Raw genomic sequence first — 22,459 nt, forward strand, 5'->3', positions numbered from 1 at the left:
ATACTTCAATACTAGATAATTTTTAGGCAAGTTCTTGAAGGACCCTATTCACCTGTGTTTAGAACTCAGTACCCATATGGATAAAGTGTTAAACTGGTACAAGAGCAGATCTGTCCTAGTTAACAAGGAATCTGGTACAAAAGCAAATCTGTCCTAGTTAACAAGGAATCTGGTACAAGAGCAGATCTGTCCTAGTTAACAAGGAATCTGGTACAAGAGCAGATGTGTCCTAGTTAACAAGGAATCTGGTACAAGAGCAGATCTGTCCTAGTTAACAAGGAATCTGGTACAAGAGCAGATCTGTCCTAGTTAACAAGGAATCTGGTACAAGAGCAGATCTGTCCTAGTTAGCAAGGAATCTGGTACAAGAGCAGATCTGTCCTAGTTAGCAAGGAATCTGGTATAAGAGCAGATCTGTCCTTAATAACAAGGAATCTGGGACAAAGCAGAAGTGAAACAAGAGATTTTATCTCCCAATCTGAACACAACCCACATGGTACTTTTGCAGAAAGTTCTCCAAGTAATTGGGAGTCAAATAAGTGCAGGTGGTTCTGAGGTGCAACATGACCCCACCCATAATTCTAATGAAGACCTGGTGACTACATTCAGGCTAAAAGTGAGTATCCTGAATTGGCAACCAAAGTACCCAAATGAGATATATATGACCACCTGATGCATGCTATTGGCCTTTAGCACCAAACATATACTGGAGTTAAGTTACTCTGCATTTACATTTGAACATTTCCTCCATTTTGTACAAGTATCTTGGAACATCTTTGATGGTGGGTAACATTTATAATGTGGCAGGGGCAAAGAACATGGTTTGAAAGCCTTCTGAAACAAAATGCATCCAAGGGTCAGCAGGAAAGGATTGAGAGATAGGGAATGGATGGGAAGTCATCAACTTTGCATGGCTTAGGGGGTTCTCATGATTACTATGGATTTTCCAAGAAAACAACAGCACGGTTTTGGATTGCGAGTGAGGTCGGCCTTTAGATGTCCTGTTGCAATCTAAAAATAGCAATTTGTTGATGGTTCGTATAGCATATATTGCTAGAGAAATGCATCTGCCAGTTGAAGATCCAGTGATGCAGTTGTTCTGTTACTGCATGAGCTATATTAAAGAATGACTCCCCAGGATGAGTGACAGAGGGGTCCTCAATGAAAATGTTGAGGCTGGCTATCTACAGATCAATGAAAATGTAGCCATGAAAATCAGGGTAAAGATGGGTGCAAGTTGAGATAAAATTTTCAGTCCATGTGCATGTAAAAAGATGGACAGTACCTTGATCACAATGTCACTACTGACAGCTGGAACTACAAGGTTAAAAGTCAGCTGCTGTGCCTTATAACCAGGGTTAAAAATGGTTGATGTTACAATTGCAAAAGAAAAGGACTGTTAACACTTAAAGTGGCATTTCAATGCAACAAAGTAGGCCAGCAATTTGACTAGATTTTGCAAAGTTGCACCTAATGAATCAAGCCATGTGAGACAATCAACAAACATTGGAATCTAGTTGTGTATGGACATAGTTATGTCCAGATGTTTATTATGTAGATACATAATGGTCTGGGCTGCTACTGGCTGCTGGAGAATATGATATTGCTGAAGCTGGTAACATGTCAAGACAGAACAAACACTGGTGAAGAAACTGTGTACTGCTGGTCTTCTATGCTTGCATGGGCCCCAGAAATGGGTTTGCATGACATGGTTCACCAGTTCTAGTGCTCGATGAGCCTAGCATATTTTAGGCATCTAGAACAAATTGGGTTCTGGAACTGTCATGGCCAGGTGTCTGTCATGATGTGGAATATGTGTACAGAAGGTAAAACAATCACTGTACCCGAAACCAGAAAAAAAGAGAGACAAAAATGCCTCCTTGTGATGCACGGAATGAAACCTACAGTGACAGATGTTGAATTAGACGGGAGCCCAGACACAATGGGATACTGTAATCTCCAGAAGACCACTGAGTTGATTGTCAATGATCTGGGGATGGTATCGGGCATCCAGGACTGTATCATCGCTGCAGCTGATATAGGATTGGGATCTCATGATGGTCTGAGATGAAGCTGTCTTGTGTTACCTGCATGAATCCTCAATGGTCTGAGAATAGCACTGGGTGTATGGGAATGGATATTCACAATGCCAGTGACAGGCTGGTAAGCCGTGATGAAGGGCCTTACTGGACCATCTCAACATAACTCTAATGGTACCATTCTGCCATGAGCCAACATGTGTCTGCAATAGCACTGGACCAACAGGTCAAAACTGGCAGTAGGCTAACATGGGTCTCCTATGGCACGAGGCCAACATGCATCTGCCAGGAGACTGATACTGGATAGTGGCCATTTGTTCTTTTACACCAGTATTATTATGTCTGCATGGGGTAATATAGGATAATGTATCACTGTGCCTGATTCCTTCAAGACATTAACTGAAGCTTTGTAAGTGCTGGTATTTACTAATAGCCTAACCACCACCGATGGCAAAGTCCAGTCCTGATTTACACAGGATACCTGTTTTTCCATTCTGGTACCACCTTAATGGTGCCAGGATGGAAAAACATGACATTTAATCACCATATCGAGTCACTCCAGGTATCATATGAGGCAGTGCCAAGGCCATTACTGACCATGACCTATCAACTTCTAATACAATTGCAAGTCCAGAAGATCTGGTATACCAAGTTTGAATGTGTCCTCTAAGTACTGCCAGGATGTTTCAATCTTAGGGATAGTGGTAAAGCTGGATCTTCAGATGATGTTCTTTAAAAATATGGCTCATTGGAGTTTGCTGGACCACTGATCACATTTTCTGCCAGTAATGTTGTTACATGAGGTTGTAATGTTGATTGTGTGCTATCTTTCATGATGTGTTTCCTCACTTTTGACTCACCTAGGAACACTGCCTGACCAAGACAGCTGACTACACATTTCCTGTCCACTGAACACAAATGTTTTATGTATGACCTGAATCACATACTTACACACTTTAGACATGTAGTACAGTTATCTCCCTCTAGCTTTAAATACTTGCACCAAACATATATTGTCCTGCCCTTTGTGTTGACATCTTTTATTATGAGGATCAAAACAGTAGCATAGTGAAATATTAAAGCATCAAATGTACTTATCTTGAAGAGGACAGTAATGTCAAACACAAATGTGAACAATTATAGCAATGACCATATGGTGTATAACACCAATCACTAAGAGAATTCATACAAAAAACTAAAGTAAGAAAAATAGAACTAAAGCTGTCAAGTTTAGAAAACATCTACTGAGTACCTGTTGATCCTAATGATTGTTTATGTGGGTACCTATCAAAATTAAATCATATTAAATGTGAACCTGAACTGCTGTGTGTTGTACGTTCATACATGCCAAGCCCCAGAGGTCTAAGTGTAATTATTACTAATATTAGTGACAAAAAAGTCGAATCTGAGCATAAAAAGAGCAATCTCTGTATTGCATCCCATAATTACAGAAAACCAAATGAAAAACTTGTTTATTTTTGCTACTTACCTGGATCTACAGTTAGTTAAAATTCTTGTCACAAAATCAGTTAAATCCATTTGGATTAGTGTGAAATTACAGACACAAAACAAACATATAAATTATTTATGCATAGTATTCACATGAACTAGTCTACATATCAAACTTCTGTTCAAACTTCTGTTCAAGTGTTGAAACTGTCAAGTCCACAAATTTTGAATGTTGTATTATATCACTGACAAGTTCCTCTTTCAAAGTTTGTAAAGCACTATTAATATGTCCTTTTCCTGATGCAACATGTTCTTCAGTTTAATAAAAATCCTTCTCCTCTTAAATTTTTCAGTTATATAGCATCCAGGCGACAGTCCGATTGATAAAGCCCATTTCACTTAATATCTGACACCATTTCTTCAATGTAAAAAGTATGCTACCAAAGTATGCATACAAATTGAATCAAATGGCTTCAAATTCAAGAAACTCATCTGTTTTCTTGGGAATATGTCATGTGCCATTACTATAAATAGAGATAAGATAACTATCTGACATACATGGCCAAATGGTCACACATGTTGAAAATATAAGATCAGTAGACAGAGGTCTATGATTCATATGTGCGTAGCAGCCAATAGTCACACACTCGCTCCTGACATTGCCAGATATAATCTTTTGTCTGAATTTGGAAACATACTGTGTTTTTTACATGAACTAAACGATTACCCAATGGCTCATTTTATTACCTGGATTATTATCAGGTGGATACCTGGGTACCTGTATACCCCATCACATCTTTTAGTTAGAATTGACATATTCTAAACCAAGGGTCTCAAACGTACAGCCTGCAGGCCACATGTGGCCCACCAAACCATATCCTGTGGCCCACAAAATGATTGGCATCACAAGGTGTCATGAGAGACAAAGGCAGTGCAGCCCATGGGTCATCGAAAATGCCTTCATGCGGCCTTCAAGGTCATTTGAGTTGGAGACTCCTGCTCTAAACCAAAAAGGCAGTAACAAAAATGTTGCTGACCTGTATATTGTATGAGAAAGTTAGACCAATAAAGTGCTAAACTAATATAAAGGAAAGGCACAAACAGAACATGGCTTTGCATGGTCTCCAAGAAAGCATGCAAGAGTGGAAGTAATAACTTTCGTATGGACAAGACGTAGTACTGAACTTGCTTTCCAAGGGGAGATAGCTCTTGTTTGATGAGGCTGATATAACTTTAGTGGAGTAAATCCTTAATGTAACATGATCAAGTAATGTATCGGAAAGTAAAAATGGTCCTATATTGCTGTTGCATGGAATGATATTTTTTGGCTGACAATTATGCTCTGACCTATCTCCACTTAACAATATTTTCAACTTTTAACAGAAAATCTTAAAACAATATAAACAACGATGCTGTCATTGCCATGAGAAATTTTCACTTATGTATTTCTATCTGCCGAGACAGACAGGACAACGGGACACAAAAACAGACAGTAAAGGAAATATGACACAACAACAGACAGCCAGGGAAATATCACACAACAACAGAGTCAGGGAAACAGGGCACAACAACAGCCAGCCAGAGAAATACAACACAACAAAAGTGAGCCAGGAAATATGACACAACAATATGGTAGGGTGATCTTGCATGCCATATCACTCTTACAGAAATTTATAATTTCTTCTGTGAGACGTAAGTCAGAAGTGGCAATATGTTTCTCCAAGCAAATTGGTTTACAAATTCTAATTATAAGCATTTCTGAACTAGCATAGATTTTTTGCCTCCTCAGTAGCTAACTACTGGAGACAAAAATGTCAGTTTCTCTCTTGACTCAAGAACTATTTTGATTAGCCATTTGTAAAGATGCAAATGTTCTAGTTCTCAAAAATGCTGTTAAAATTGTACATAAACTTAAGATTTTGTTATATTATGCATTAGCTGATTGATTAAGACTGTTATAACATGGTAAATGTATTAAAGTTTCAATTTCTAGTAAACAAGCTAGACTGCTTCATTAGAGAAAGAATACTATGTAACATGTAAAGGATTTGGCAATGATACTATATATTAACTGAACCATTTTCCAAGATATTATATACTGTTTTCTTTCAATATTTCTTACATCTGCCCAAGTGTCTAAGAATCAAGGCATGGGCAAGCATCATCTGACCACATCGAAGCATGCATCCCCAACCAGCATCCGATGTGGGACCAGTACCACCTGCAGCATAAAAAAAGTTGCATCAAATAAAGTCTTATAACAATACTTTATAAAGATAATAAATCTGGTATGCTGATATTTCTTTCATAGATTCAATCTATACTGACACATATTAGTTCATTCAAAGATTTCATAAGATATTTCATACCTATATTGACATAAACTATTCCTTTCACACCTATATTGAACACCAATGTCAGATTTCCATCAGTTTTGCCATTTTCTTTCATGTAAAACTAGACACAACATGTTACTGGCAAAGGTTTCATTTAAATATCTTCAGTGGTTCAAAAGTTATTCCAGAGAAGGATATAAGTCATAGAATTATATTTTTCATTGCCATGACCAGGACCTTGAGGTTATGGTATTGTTACTATGGTATGTCATCTACACACAATATAAAATTGGCTAAGCTAAAATATCTTAAGTGATTCATAGGTTATACTGTGAATAAGTCAAAAATTACATTTTCCCTTGCAATGAACTGTACCTTGGAAGCCTGGCCATGGCACATGAAAATCTTTCTAACCATTACAAAGTTAAAGTACAAACAAGAAAATGCTAACTGGAAGGACAAGAAAACACTATAACATAATACACCTGCATTAAGATTGGTGTATAAACAAGAGACCTTCATTCTCTTTGCTGGGACAAAAGTATAAAATTATACGAGTGGGACAAAAGTATAAAATTATACGAGTGGTTTTGCCAGATTTGTTTCTCACAGATGCACTGGCATATTCTCATAATGATACACTCCTGGTACATATAAAAAGTTCTAAAGCATTCTGAGTGACATATGCAAGTTATTATTTAGTTTTGGGTTTACCCATTGAATTTTTAATGGAAGGGTCGTAAGATACTTGTTTTATGTACGGAATGGTTGGGGGATCCAGAGTGTTCTCTGTGTTTCCTGTTGAACAGTCTAAAATTTGTTTGGTGGTGGATTTTTTTAAAAGTGTCTCTCAATTCATCAAAATATTTGTTTCTAAACAACTGTTATTAGTCTGACACTGCACATATAAATTCAGTTGCATACTGATGTGATTCATTATGACGGTCTGATACTCAGGGATTGCCCTGGGCTTCGCCAATGCCGCAAATTGTGATTTTTTCCTTATTGGCAACAAAATATACCATCTGGCAATTTTTTTGCAGACAAACATTTTGACTGTTTAATTTGTACAAACAATCATGGATTTGGAGTGGAGAAATTCAAATGGACCACAAAGGGAAGCCACAAACTTGGATTCATAATGCACTGGAATCTATCTGTTACACAAATAAATCCTTTGTTTGTATTGAAAAACCCATCTTTACAGTACATTGTTACATCATAATCCGCTTATGTTGACATCTAGCCTGAGAACTGTATGCTGTGATACACTCAATCATGCTACTGTACTATACCTACAATCAACCGACCTCTGAAGATGCGAAAAGAAACAGCTGCAATTTATTGAATGACTGCTATCCTTTTGTTGTTTCTTTTTAAAAATACACCAATAAAATAGTTTTAACTTCAGAGAAAACTGATTAGCTTTGAAGCACAGATGGCTGTGTATAAATTAAAATCAAATGGAAAAAATCTCAATCAGAATTATATACCGTCAACAGTGCAACATTATCATGGGTAAACGAAGTTAGACATTGCATGTTCATCATCTCATCCTAAGAGTAAGTTAACAAAATTAACAGCGTTTGGATTTAGTGCAAATTCATCAGACAACACAGTCACTGAACCTGATTTTATACCTGGCAATACAACATCAACTACATTTAGTGATGGTAGTAATGCTTCAGGTGCAACAGCACATCATGATGAATGGGTCAAAGTTCCCGAAAATATTTTGACAGCTGGAAACTTGGGTGTCCGTGGCTGAGATATGACACAAAGTTAAAGCAGATGTTCTGTGATATATGTATCAAGGCACAAGTTGTCAATTCATTTACAACAGGTTGTGATATTTTGAAGAAGGAGTGTGTCACCAAACATGAATCCAGGCAGGATAAGTAATATAAAAATTATGTTACTTCTGCTCATTTATCGTTTACTTTTGCCACCAATCCCATGTTACGACTCCAGGGACTACACAACAAGAAATAGCAAAACAAACAAGTTTTGCATGATTGAAAATAATTTATTTCTCAAAATACAGGAGTGAAAGAATTAAATTAACTTACAGCATGGTGAATCAATTCCAATAGTTCCAAGAAATCCAAATATGTTACAACAAAAAATGACCCTTCTGTGTTGAAGTTTCAAATGTACAGAAAGAATTAATTTCTAAAGAATTCAAATAGCCATTGAATAAATTTAGTTAATACCGTCCAGTTATTCTAGTGTGTCATGCAAAAAATAAATCTTTTCAAAAGCCAAGTCGGGAGATTGAACCCAAAAACAGGCAGATTGTGACCTACCATCAGGAAATTTTTTGCTGCACATTTGAGCATCATTTTCACTAAATATTCACCAATTTTTCGGGTCCAATACACGTGAAATTCTCAAAAAAGACACGCTGCTTCTCCTTGTGGAGTGCATTATTCACCACCCCCCACGCGCTCCCATTACATATTCTATACAATACTAAAGGTTAGACTTAAGCCTCTTCGACACACTTTAAAGAAACCACCTGTTCTACAGTGAGGTAAAGCATTAGCAATTGACTAATAAACCATGCTCTTTTTTGTTATAACTAACAATGCCTAAAATGGGTGCGAATTCATGTTCACAGTTCAAATGATGTCTCAAGCTACCATACATGTGATAACTATTTCCCACATTTTATATCCTACCTTATTTCCTTATTGTTAACTAGTATACGCATAAAACACTGTTTACTCAACAATAAATTTCTTCTGAATTATTTTGGTGGGGGGCACATATGCTCTTTAATATGTTTCTTCATCCCTTCTTTTAATTTAATGATGGCAATTAATGCTTATATATACAGTACATTAATGCTAGGTGTTGAGTCATGTAAGTTTCAGTGGCAGGAATGGAGATCCTAGTTTGCTTGTTGAGAAAAATTCTACAGCATTCAGTGATCATTCTTGAGATTTAGGAAGCAATTCACTAAAGGCAAAGTATGTAAAACGCAGCAAAATAAATTTCTGAACTCCTGATTGACGGAAATGTACTTTGTGAAGCTAGCCATAAAGGGAGGGGGGCAATTAATTACTGAATGCACGAAATTGATGGTCGCATTATACATCACTTATCTTACAGTGCAAAGTATGATCATAGGGTTTCAGTATTAAAATGTCATTAACTAATGTTCCTTACAAAACTTTTATTTGGAAAATAATATACATACTATAGATTTGCTTAATACCTGAGGTGTCTATTTTAAAAAAATGAGAGAGACACTGTAGATGTCAGGAAAGTAGATATTTTATATTTGATAATGCATTTTTTTTCAGGTGACAACAGTCATACCTAAGCACTAACAATTATGCAAAATGCAAAGACCATGGAAGTAGCGAAGATTGCTGCTATTAGTAAAAGTAAAAATGCCATTATCAATGCCATGAGGAACACTTTCTTTGCGGCTTACTACAACCTGGCCAATACAATTGTTCCAAAACTGCACCAGATGTGTATCAAACAGGTGTTGAGAATATTATATTATAGCTTGTTAACTGTAATATTCTATGGATTTAGATGACAGTAACATGGGGAACAACACATGTACAACCTTAAAATATTTAATGTGATGTTACATATGTAGTACACTGTGATTGCTGCATTAATGCCAATTTTTGACAATCATATATATATATATATATATATATATATATATATATATATATGATTAACATAATCAGAACATGTAAATTAAATATTTATCTCATAAAAAGATTAATGATTATTTCTATTTCAGGGCACCATCCAACTCTCAGACCTTAAAGTAGATATGCACACATCGTATGGCAGTCACAGAAGCGCCAGTGAGTTTCAGCAGTTGTTGGCATATATAATAGTTGACAAGATGGTTACCAAGGTCAAGGAATCTCATGATTACAGTGTCATGTTTGATGAGAGCTCAGATTTTTCAGTACATCAGAATTTGATTGTTTATATTAGGTACTTAACTAGCTTGGTTGGCAGTGTTGAACCAGTTACAAACTTTCTAGGTATTCATCAGCTTTAAACTGCAAATGCATAATCTATATATTCGAAGTTGTTAGGTTTAATTAAGTCATTTGGTTTTAGACTAGACAATCTGGTTTGTGTGTCAACCGATGATACTGCAGTCATGTTGGGTTGCAAGATTGGTGTTGTTACCAGATTGAAGGAGGCTACTAAAGGTTTGTTTGCAACTCACTGTACTGCACATAGGTTTGCTCTTGGTACAGGTGCTGCAGCTGACAAGGTTAGATACATGGTCAAGTTTCAAGATATACTGAATAATATGTACAAGTATTTTGCATATTCCCCCCCCCCATAATATGTGTAGGCTTGAGGCTATTTAGTCAGTGTTGGAGGCTTCTCACACTCGCTTGCATCAGGTATTCCACACAAAGTGGCTGAGTTTTGAAGGTAGTGTGCAGGCAATTGTTTATAATTTTCCCACTCTAGTTAGTGTCTTCTTGGAAAACAAGTCTACAAAGGCTCTTGCACTGTATAAGCCCATTGCTTGTTTCAAATTTGTTTATACAGCACACTGTATGGCTGACATTCTGAGGCCTTTGGCAGTTCTGTGTCAAGCTTATCAGAGATCTGATATTGACTTTACCGTGGTTAATCCCCTTCTCCACTCCACTGTTGAGATTCTTGAAAGTATGAGGTCAGAGTCTGGGATTAATATTTGTAGGTACAAAGGCCATACAATTAGCAATAGTGCTAAGCAAAGGTCAGAGACTGCATAGTCTTGTGCCAAATTTGTAGATATTGCTGTAGACAAGCTAAAGGCAAGGTTCACAGAGGTGGGGGATTCGATAGTTTTATGTGCTCTAACCAAGTTGTTTGATCCTTATTTGTACGGCTAACAGGATAACAGTTCCATTCTTTCAGAGGTTTTGGGTATTGTTTCAGATTACTTGTCTACTTGTGGGTTAGGTAATCAGTCAGAAGTTAAGGTCAGAAGTTGGCTGGCTTTGTGGCTTATGTTAGGGTTCAATTTTTCAGGACTGGTAAGGTGTATAGAGGTGTTAAAGACTTGATTCAGTTGGGAGTGAGCTCCAGGGCAACATATCCTTGCACATCTGCAGCTGCTGAGAGACTAATGGTGTCATCTGTCAGCACTGTAGACTGTGAACATGGATTCAGTAAGATGAATCTCATAAAAACTGACATCACAAATAAACTAGGCATCTCAACTATAGAGGATTTAATGAGAATGAGCATGTACAGATGCGAAGGATTAGACTTTGAAACTGCATTCAACAAGTGGGCAGCCCAGAAAACGCGCCAGATCCTCATGTGACATTCTATACCATTTTAGTAGTGCAAAACAGTCATGTAATGATTTATTTTGTACTATTATGGCTGTATTGATTGTTGTCAATAAAGTAATAACTATTCCATCTTTTTCAATTTTCATTGCCTATTACATTAATAGACTTGGAAAAACATTCACAACTTGTTCTGGTGAAATTTTTTAAAATTGGCAACAAAATATTGAGGTTGGCAATTATTTTTTAAAAGCCAGGACCATCCCTGGATACTGTATATATAAATTCAGTGGCATATTGATGTGATTCATTATAATGGTCTGACGTTGTACATATAAATTCATTGGCATATTGATGATTTCATAGCCTGATACTGAAAAAAGTCAAATACTTAAGTCAGACATAATGCATCCACCACTTTCTATCCATACCACTGTCCAGAAATATGGCAGGTAGTCTGATATTGTAAAAAGTCAACTACTTAAGTCAGATATAATGCATCCCCCACTTTTTATCCCTACCATTGTCCAGAAATATGGGAGGTATGATATTCATAAAATCTCTTTATTACTTGTAACCTTTGTAAAAATGGTCTAAAATTTTGGATGGCAAAATCTTCCAGTTAAATTAAATTTTACTGTAGATTGTTAGATATAGCTTTGTTATTTTACCTACCTTGTATTCACCTAGAACTAATATTCAGACAATGTCTGATTTTTGTATCTGCCAAACTGTGCTCACATTTTACCTCCCATAAAAAAAACAACCAAAATTAACTAAAAATAAGTTTTAAAGTGGCTACTGAAGAATCTCTTGTGCCATACACAAACAAAGGATGTTTTTATTTGTGACTCATGTAAGATTTATAATGGCCCCTCATGTTGAACTGCCCTGATTTTGGAACACTATTTATTACCTATGGAAGGAAAATTCTTTCTGTAAGTCAGCCAAAGCCTTGATTTAACATCGTGTCTAAGCTCATCCAAATCTGCAAAGAATACACAAGATTAAAACGGTTAGAGTCCATATTCAGTACATTACATAAAAAGTACACAATCACTGACTTCATAGGTACCGTGAATTCTTGTTTATAAGTTGAGTCAAACTGAAAACAACAAAGATACAGAGCTGCAGTAGTATAATGTGCATGCAGATCAGGGTCTATGCTGTTTGTTGTACTGATTACTCCTAACAAACTGCATAGACCCAGATTTGTCAGTGCATTATGCTATGGCAGTTCTGGGTCAGTGCAGTTTGCATCTGGTCTCATCTTATAAGGGAGTATATACACTGTGTTTCTAGATTGCTAAAATTTATTTCTAATGAATCATGGACTGCATGCTCCAAGATCCCCACTCTTTTTATGACTGTTAAATTCTCAATTACCAAACTACATGTATCATTATAATAATCTGAATTACTGCTTTGAGTGTAAGCTTGATATACATTGACCCCTGTCTTCTAAGCTCACCCTCTCTGCAGCAGGAAAGTGGCCGTATAAGAGTGGTTTCCTTTCTAGAGGAGGCTCACAAAAATATGAGTATGAAAGGTATAAGTTATTTTTAAATTAGGAGTGTTATCAGGTTAGAGAATCTATATGATAAAACTTTTTTAAATGTTATTTAAAATAATTATGAATAATCCTTTATCATGGTGCAAAACCACCTTGTCAATAAAATCTGGGCACAACTATGGGGTGGAGGCAGATAGGTGAATGCCTTAAGACACTTGCCATTTCAGATCACTGATATCTCACATCTGTCCTTGTGGGTTCGAGTCTTGGGCTCAGCCAATGTGGGTATGAGAGAAAGCTTGCAAGTAGCTTATAATGGATTGGTGATTCTCCCGAGTTATTCCCAGATTCTTACTTCACCAGCCAGATAAACTGGTTGCCATCGATAACCTATTATGTACTGAAAATGGCATTAAGCCAACAGAAACAACAACAAACATCTACCAATAATTGTAAATATACCCTTCTGTAGATTCTCTTTTCCCACTCACTGCATAAGCATATATACTGGTAATGCTTATTTCAATCTGATATTAATTTTCTCAGTATGATCAAAGGACTCACCTTCATTTCATTTAGTCGATTGCTTTCTTTTCTTTTAAGCTGTGAATGTCTGATGACATTTTGCGCATTTATAGCAATTTATTCCTCAACTGACAATCTGTAGTTATTATACAAGATTCTCTATCTTTACAATGGAAATGAGCTTGTTATGTGACTTAATGTTTTGTTTTGGGTCTGGTACCCATTCTAGTATATTACATTATATATGAGAAAGAAACCAGAACAGCTAACATATCATTTTACTTTCTGGCAACCTGATGTCACACTGACTTGAGCTGGACAATAGCCATTCTCTGCAATTAGCTTTTTTCATCTTGACAAGCATCAGAAACATCAAAGTGATGATTCCTAACTTCTAATGAGCACACTGCAGCAAAGATTATCAGATTACTTATCTCTTGGTATAGATTAAAGTAACTTTATCAGCAAGTTGGAATAAAAGTGAATGTTTTGAATTTAGAAACCAACAAATATAATAGTTCTCTCTGTAAACACCATTATGTCGCCACTCACAAGGGGTAAATTTAAGTTTTTTCACTAATATGCAGGCCACTGGATAAATCTGAGGAGTACTTTTTAACACAAATTCAATAACACAGAATCTGAGCTAAATAAAACTGGTGGCTACATGTTGTAAGTTAGTGGAGTGGGGGCAATCAAGAGGGGAACCACTGTATGTAATTGTATGAAAATGTGGTCTTGAGTCCTATTCATTTCTGACACCATAAAATTGCCCGCTTCCAATGTTTCAGTTAATTAAGTGAGCTAATATCAACATAATTTACAAACTCTTTTAAAGTAAATGTAAAACTGTACTTCCTGTTGTGAGTCTTTGAAACTGGTTTCTGTTTATGGACACAGTTGTAACATTTTGGTATGCAGTATTCCATACTCAGCCCATTTAGTTCTTGCTGAAAAATGGCCCAGGACTAACATTTTTAAAATCTTACAGATAGCTATGAATTTATCGAACTTAAAGGTATTTAGCAATATGTGATTTAGCTAGATCTGTAATAAAGCACAGGGGTCCTACTGACTAAAATGTTAAAGCCCAAAAGTTCTACAATTTCTTTTTAAAAAAGTGAAAAATTGTTATCATGGAGAAGAAGTCCAATTACTTCATCAATGTGTACATATAAACATGCCTACTCAATTTCGTTTATCCACCAAGTGGTTTTTGCTGACCCATGCAGTCAGACCTTTATAAACAAATGATCTTGTCCTAATGCTTCTAAATTTTTTTTATAAAATATAAATATCGCTTCAATGGCCTGAAAATCTAATCAGATAAATATCTTATTAAGCATACAAATATGACTGCCCGATGTCATTTTTCTGTAACTAGTGATTTTTGTATAATCTTGCAAACAAGCTTATATAGGCAGACAAGCAAATCAAGGTGCAACCAGAGTATTTCAAAGTCATTCTTACATGATAAGGCTGGTTCGGACTGGCTTGACATCATGTTCTTTTGTTACATCAACTGTACTTGAGCATACAAATTTTAACTATACAAGTGCAAGGCATTCATATACTGTAAAATCTGCTTTTGAGGGTAGTTTGTTTACAATTTATTTATGAAGTAACTTATCATGTACAAATAATGATAATAAACAATTTACTGTGTGCAAAACAGAGTTCTGAGCAGAAATACAAATGGAAAGTATGTGACTCCCATGCAATATTTTTCAGTCGAACTCTAAATTTTACGAATCAATTTTTATATTTCAAGACTAAAAAGAAATCAATTATTAAGAAGCAGAACATCAATACTATATTTTCTTCTTAATAAAAAGAATGAGTGTTCATGATAAAATGAAACTGAATACTTCTCAAGTATTTCATTTATGCATACATGTGTATAACACAAGTATTTTTTAACAGATTTTATAAACTTGAGCCCTCCACTATTAACTAATTGTATTTCACATTTCAAAACAGTTAACAGATAGACAGAATCGCATGTGAACATTTACCTGTCTCTGTGTTTGTTTATGAAAGAGGAAGAGAAAAAGAGATAGTGGGAAATGGTGAAACAAACACTCACACACAGCTGTTGCTCTTTCATCTATGGATTCATTTTGGACGCAATTGTGTTAATTTTAACAGTTCTGTTGGTTGATAATCAGAAGTAAGCTTTACAAAATATTATTTACATACTGAAACATAAGTTTTCTTAAAAATTAATCTATTTTTAGCTGAACATAATATAAATTTTTCTAAGTTGATGATAGCATGTAAATGCAGTGTCACATATTCCTTTTATGCTAGAAGTTTAAAAAAATAAAGTTCTTGTATCTAAAGATACCAAAGATGATGTATTTTCCCACAATTTGTCTTTGATTATATACTGCATCTCTTCCCCCCCCCCATCTAAATGTATTCATCATGCTCAATATTTGCAAGAATGACAACTACTGTAAGGCACACAATTTGATTTTCATCAATGAAATGTGTTAAATTTATAGTTTATCTTCTAGAAGATTTAATGGTTTAATCTCAACTCTTTTATTCCTCCAATCTATAATAAGTGTCACTGACCTTACTGTGGTGAAGGTACACTTGCACCGTATCAGACAACAAGAAAAAGGGGTGGTGCTTAGCTGTACTCTAGCTTTCAAATGCTTAAAGTTAGTGAACAGTTTTTATTACCTGCCTCCTAAGTTATCATGAACTAAATGATTTAAAGGGGTCTCAGCATCAAAGGAAATTTCAGTGGCCTATGATACAATTTATATTATTTTAAACCTATTGCTGGGATGGAAATTTTTTAAAACGATCTACATGCCCCAAATCAAATTTCATACATCTTTCATTTAAATACAAGTAATCATCCCATTTTGCTTGTCAGTTATGTATACAGTGACTCATTGTTATGTATTGTTACTGACAGTTCTTCTGCATATGCTGTGAATTCACTTGTACCATGTTCTAACACAATGATTTAAATACCTACTAATTATCTTGATTTACTAACATGTTGCTACTGTTGGCATCCTTGCATTTGCTAACCCCTAGCATACAGCAAATCCTTAATATTACTGAAGGATGAATGTTGTTAACAGAACAAAAGGTCAATCTTCTTTCCCAATCTTTTCAATTACATCTATCACAATGAACACCCTATGCCAGCACCCGGATAGTGAGAAGACTTTATATCAGATGTGGAACATATTTTTCCAGAGTCAATGTCACCTTTTAAAGACTTTATTTGCTGGTGTTTATGTTTCCCATAAACACTCCATTTTTTATGAACTTAAATCCATCTGTTGAACTCACCATGTATTGCACTGTATACCTCCCCCAGAAGATAAACTGGTTGTTCAGTTCTAGGGAAATCATCATAAGCAAGTGGTCCACATTCATATGTGAGTGTAGCTGAAAAGAAGATCACATGGGAATCTAATTTCTGTATGCAATCATTATAACACTGTCTATGAGAACCAGAGTATGCTGCTTCATAGTGAGACTGCCTTGTTATATTGTACACAACACACTATTACCAGTACTGCTCCGGTGGCCTAGTGGTTAGAGCGTCCACCTTGGATGCAGGAGGTCATGGGTTCAATCCCCGGCTGAGTCATACCAAGGACTTACAAAAATGGTGCTAACAGCAGCCTCGCTTGGCGCTCAGCATTAAGAGGTTAGTGTTAGGACTGGCCTGGTGTCAGGATAATGTGACTGGGTGGGACATATTGCTACATGTCTGCGGCATGATGCCCCAGTGTTAGACATCACTATAAACTGCCACATTGCAGACATCGTAGCGATATGACTGGAAAATTGTTAAAGCTATGTTAAAAATCAAAAATCACATCACATCACAATACACTATTCCCTAAATATAACACTATCCAAGGGAACTAGAGTATGCTGCCTCATAGTGAGACTACCTTATTATATTATACACAACACACTATTCCCTTATTACAACACTGTCTATGGGACCATAATATACTGTTATAATGAGATTGCATTATAACAAAGTACATGGTACAGTACTCCTTAACTGTAACACAGTCCATGAGATCCATACATTATACCACCCAACAGACAGACTGTCTGATAATGCAGTATGATACACTATTCTTTTATTATAACACTGTCCATAGGAACAGATTACACCACCTTAAAGTAAGACTACATTATAATAAAGTACATAACACAATATTCCCTCACTATAACACTGTCAATGGAAACCATATACAACACCACCTTGTAATAAGACTGTCTTATAATGAACTGCATGTTGCACATGGTACAAAATTTTGATGTAATAAAATTATTGTTACATGTTTTCCAAAAATTCTGCAGGTATTATAAGTGGCCCATGGGTTTTAATTTAAAAATACCACAAATGTGGCACTTCATTTCCATATGAATGGAGACTGCTCCTCATATGTCCTGTATAAAACATTAACTTGGAAGAAATGGAGGTGCTTTCATAGTCACTAAGTGCTTTCATAGTCATTTAGGTGCTTTTATATTCATTTAGATGCTTTCATAGTCATTTAGGTTCTCAATTACATTTTGATACAAAGTTTGTCAGCTGCACTGTAAATCATATATATGGGTATGCTTGTCCCATAATATATACCAATATAAAGGAGATATTCAAACTTGCTCATATCATATCATAAAATTATTTTTTCATTTTCATTTAATAGTCACTTCCGTGCTGTTTTTCTGCTGCTTTTTATCTATTTGAATTGCATTTGGATTCCAACAATTCTGATGTGTCATGCAGTGAATAAGCTGCATTCAGTTCTCACTGGCAGTTATTGTTTGACTTGGAATAGAACAAACAAGAACCACCAGTCAGCAATGTACAATTATTCACTGCATGACACACTGGCAGTTATTGTTTGACATGGAATAGAACAAACAAGAACCACCAGTCAGCAATGTACAATTATTCACTGCATGACACACTGGCAGTTATTGTTTGACATAGAATAGAACAAACAAGAACTACCAGTCAGCAATGTACAATTATTCACCGCATGACACACTGGCAGTTATTGTTTGACTTGGAATAGAACAAACAAGAACCACCAGTCAGCAATGTACAATTATTCACTGCATGACACACTGGCAGTTACTGTTTGACATAGAATAGAACAAACAAGAACCACCAGTCAGCAATGTACAATTATTCACTGCATGACACACTGGCAGTTTATGCCTCCAGATAATCAGTAAATTATTAAAATCATACATAAGAACATGCAAAGAATTTCTCTATTTATATATGTTGTCAGTGTACAAAAGCTTCATAAAAGAAAATAGCATGGAATCAACAAGGCGGACTGATTTAGCACTGTGTGTCACTTTTGTAAATGTGTAGATTGTGAAGTTTGTATTGTCAAGTTTTTCTCTTTTAATAGAAACGTGTGTCTGTCCCTATGATGGCCATATGAAGCATTCTCAATTTAAAGATTAAAAAGAGAAACAACTAATGATTATTTAGGACTTTTTATGATTACAGTAACTTGTATAAGGGTATATACAAATTTGTACTAATTCTTCACCTCTTGGGTTGATATGTGTACTGCACTGCAAAATTATAAATACACTGATGAATCGATTTAGCATTTTACCATTTCTCAAGTTCTTGAAAGTTAGTAGCAACTCTCAAATGTTATCTGTATGAAATTAAAGCAAAACACCATGTAAACTAAAATTGTTTACATCAATATAACTGTGGAGATAACAAAGACATTTTTTCCATTCATCTGCCAATCAACAAAAATATGCTTAATATGATGTCAGGCAATAATAAATGGGTAGTGTTTAGATGTCATAAAATAATGCTTCATTAAGACAACGTGTTTCAAGTTGCTGCCAATATTTTCATAAGAACCCAAGATGAAATATTCTGACACATAACCAATTTACAAAATTCTGAAAACTCTTAAATTCAGTTTGTGATTGCCATTTTACAACTCGCATCATGAGTTAAGTCAGCAACTGTACATTTCTCACAAGGTCAAGCATGGTCGAAAACTTGACATATGTTCTGTCCAAACATGGTGACAAATAATTTGTTGATTAATTATTTCATAATGAGGATCTATGGATTATTTTGAATGTGTAAAATTAAACTTTCTCAGTAATTTGAACGCAAATGACTGCTCTCAGAATAAACAAAATTTTCATTATGAATACTAGGAATGTCCTGAATTATTTTACCTAAAAATTAATTTTTTAAATTTTTGTTGTTAGATATCAAGGCTATCTGATTACTGTTAACTGCAGATGACATACACACCATCTTTAAATTCTGATGACTATTTCATACTGAAATTTTACACAATTAACTCTTATTTTATGACAAAGTCCAGTACCATATAATTCTACTTGTACATAATGAAATGGAACCATGACCATACTTGACTTGTAACAGGAATGGTGTTATTATGAAGGGCCTTATAGTAAGGGAGTGCTGTACTGATACTTATGAGATAAATTAATTGAAAAGTTTTCAGTCATACTACTATGATGTCTGCAGTGTGGCAGTTTATAGTGATGACTAGCACTGGGACATCATGCTGCACAGATGTAGCATTATGTCCCACCCAGTCACATTATCCTGACACCATGCCAACCAGTCCTAGCACTAACCTCTTAATGATAAGCACCAAGCAAGGCAGATGCAAGTAACACTTTTATAAGCCTTTGGTATCACTCGGCCAGGGTTCGAGCCCACAAACTCCCATATCAGATATGGACTCTTTAATCACTTAGGCCATTGGAGTGGTCAAATTGCACATCTAAATACTTGCCTGGAAATTCATGGATATTAATGGTATTTCTACCACAAATGGCATTCACAGAACCTTATTATCAACAGAAAAATGATGACATCATAGAATACTGGGACTAATAATACTTGCAAAATAGCACTGATACCACTTCTCAAAAATCTGAACTCTCACACTTTGGTGTTTCATGCTGATTTGTTATTGATTGCAGTATGACCACCAGCTGTAACGTGTAAGTAGGGTAACCATAAAGACCTACATACTCATTAACTGCATAAACCAATGTTACCCTTGGTACAGATCAATGATTTTATGAAACAATTTAAAGATGAATAGGAAGCAAAACAATCAGTACACCTTACCTACTTGCTTTTTGTGATAACTGACCAAGAAAGTACCATTAGAAAACCTGATTCACTGCTGTACTGCATGAATCAACAACTTCAGTAGAATGGTAATCATAATTTCACTTGTCTCAGGCATATTTATCAACCAAAACTGACAAAATCAATGTTTATTGTTTCTCCCAACAATTAAAGACCTCATTATTAGGTGAAACTGTCATGAAATTTGCCACCAACTCAAACAACTAATGTCCAAAGCAGTAAACACCTATAAAAAATATTGCTTGACATGAGAAAATAAAAAATTTCATTTTGCATTTTAACACCGTTCACCACTTTATCAATTTGCATGGCTGCCATGTGTCCACAATGGATAAGACTATTCAAACAGCATACGGTGAACGAATTATGGACAAGGCCAAAATATTCAGAATGATGCAGTATTTCCCTTTACCCTCATTTATGCTTCAAGGACCCCCCAATTATTTTATTTGGTCTTCAGTTTTGATACCAAAGTTCATATTTTACAAAGTCTGACCCCCAAAGGGAAATTTTGACTCCCAATCTTGCATCCTTAGGGGATGTAAACTCAGCTAAACATAATATATAACCATTAATATGATTACTGGTTTGGTGGCCACTTTATCAGACTACAAATAAGTAACACCATAACAAAGTAAATTATTTATTTAATGTGCATTCATTTCTTAATAACCTGTATGTGGTTTACCTAGAAATATAGCAAATGATGGTTATCATGAAGAAATCAGCCATTTTTAGCGAGTCATTACTGGTAATTTTGTATATGAGATTATGAATATGACTGGTACAAAATTTTCTTAGTTTGCATTACTTAAGGAGTAAAGCAGTAAAAGTGTCACTTTGTACCCAGGCCAGATAAAGATGGCAGGAAGCCCATGTGCAATTTCAAAATATATGTAACCCCACCCTATAACACTTTACTACGTTACGCTTCTGTGGCACCCATGAGGCTCTAACTGCAACTGGTTCATGTGCTCCACCTTTAATATGGCCTTGATTGTGCCCACAATGACTTGATGAAAATAACCGCACAAAAAACAGATTAGGTAAATGGCAGACATACAAATAGTTTTAAGTAAATTATGTGTGCAATGGTGGGTGGCCATGTGATTAGTCCATTGCTGATGGTATACACAAGATTTCTCAGTTAAAGTACTTGTGTCCATGCAAATAGAAATAGTCTAAGTCTTTTGAAAATAACATCACATGTAAATGATCAGGCTATAAGTCTGTCATATTCATGTATATAACAAAAGGATATTATGGGACGGCTGGATGATTAAATATATGGCTGGATATACCGACTCATTGATTGAGTCGTAAAATATATCAGAGTTCAGTGAACGGGCAGAGTTGTTTTCAAAGTAATCACAGCCATTACACTATTTAAAAATGTATCAACATCCAAGAGCTAACTCAGTATAGATTATGCACAGTGGTTCTATGCCAAAAACGGCCCGAGACCGTACCAGTTCAGAAACATGACAAATCCGATCATTATTACATCATTGCAAATGACTGATCATATGATCCACTTCTAAAAGTGACATTTCTTGATTCGTCACAATGTTCTTTGAAGAGAAATTGAACACAATATGTTCATGTATTCATTGTGTATTGCTCAGTGACACCAATAAAGTCGTGAAACAAGTACGATAATTAGTTTACTGCTCATCTGATTACCATCAGCTACATCGAAGAAATCCATCTCCAAAAAGAAACAAAAACATTACGTACGTCAGTACTATTTCCGGAAAGCGTTATGGACGTTTTGATTAGCTAGAAGCTTCAGAGTTCAAGCAACAACCAATGAAAATACAAGTTATAAAAATCACTTTGTTCAAACAGCGTCGACTGCTTTGTGTCCAGTAACACGCAACACATCTAGAATAGATAGTTGGAGACATAGGAAAAAGGGTCACAGATCATATAATAGCAACACAAGATAATATTACTACTAAGAAACAACCACTAGAAACCAAGTGTAGTACTGACTAAATACAGATCATAATTACAGTTGGTAGGGAGAAATTATTTCTCCAAAGCTATGTATATAATTGAGCAGTTAGTTACACTTGTGACTGTAAACTATTAAAAGTATTTTTCAGCTGTGAAAAGTAGTATTA

At 35.5% G+C, this 22,459-nt stretch overlaps 1 protein-coding gene across 2 annotated transcripts in view; it reads right to left on the reverse strand.

The window, feature by feature from the left end:
• Positions 1-22,078, reverse strand: part of LOC149798664 (cysteine protease ATG4B-like) — a 73,230-nt gene extending 51,152 nt beyond the window's left edge. For both annotated transcript variants that reach the window (XR_016421010.1, XM_089957508.1), the window contains exons 1-4: positions 22,017-22,078; positions 16,463-16,561; positions 12,023-12,094; positions 5,611-5,709 (exon numbers count right to left, since the gene is read on the reverse strand). Coding sequence is in view for 1 of the 2 variants with exons in the window: in XM_089957508.1 (XP_089813634.1) it covers positions 5,611-5,709; positions 12,023-12,094; positions 16,463-16,561; positions 22,017-22,041 (295 nt within the window). In the remaining variant the exon portion in view is untranslated. The remainder of the gene's footprint in view (positions 1-5,610; positions 5,710-12,022; positions 12,095-16,462; positions 16,562-22,016) is intronic.
• Between the last annotated feature and the right edge of the window lie 381 nt (positions 22,079-22,459).

The sequence above is a fragment of the Sinohyriopsis cumingii genome, chromosome 5 (assembly GCF_028554795.1).
Source record: "Sinohyriopsis cumingii isolate HCF-2022 chromosome 5, ASM2855479v2, whole genome shotgun sequence".
NCBI lineage: Eukaryota > Metazoa > Mollusca > Bivalvia > Unionida > Unionidae > Sinohyriopsis > Sinohyriopsis cumingii.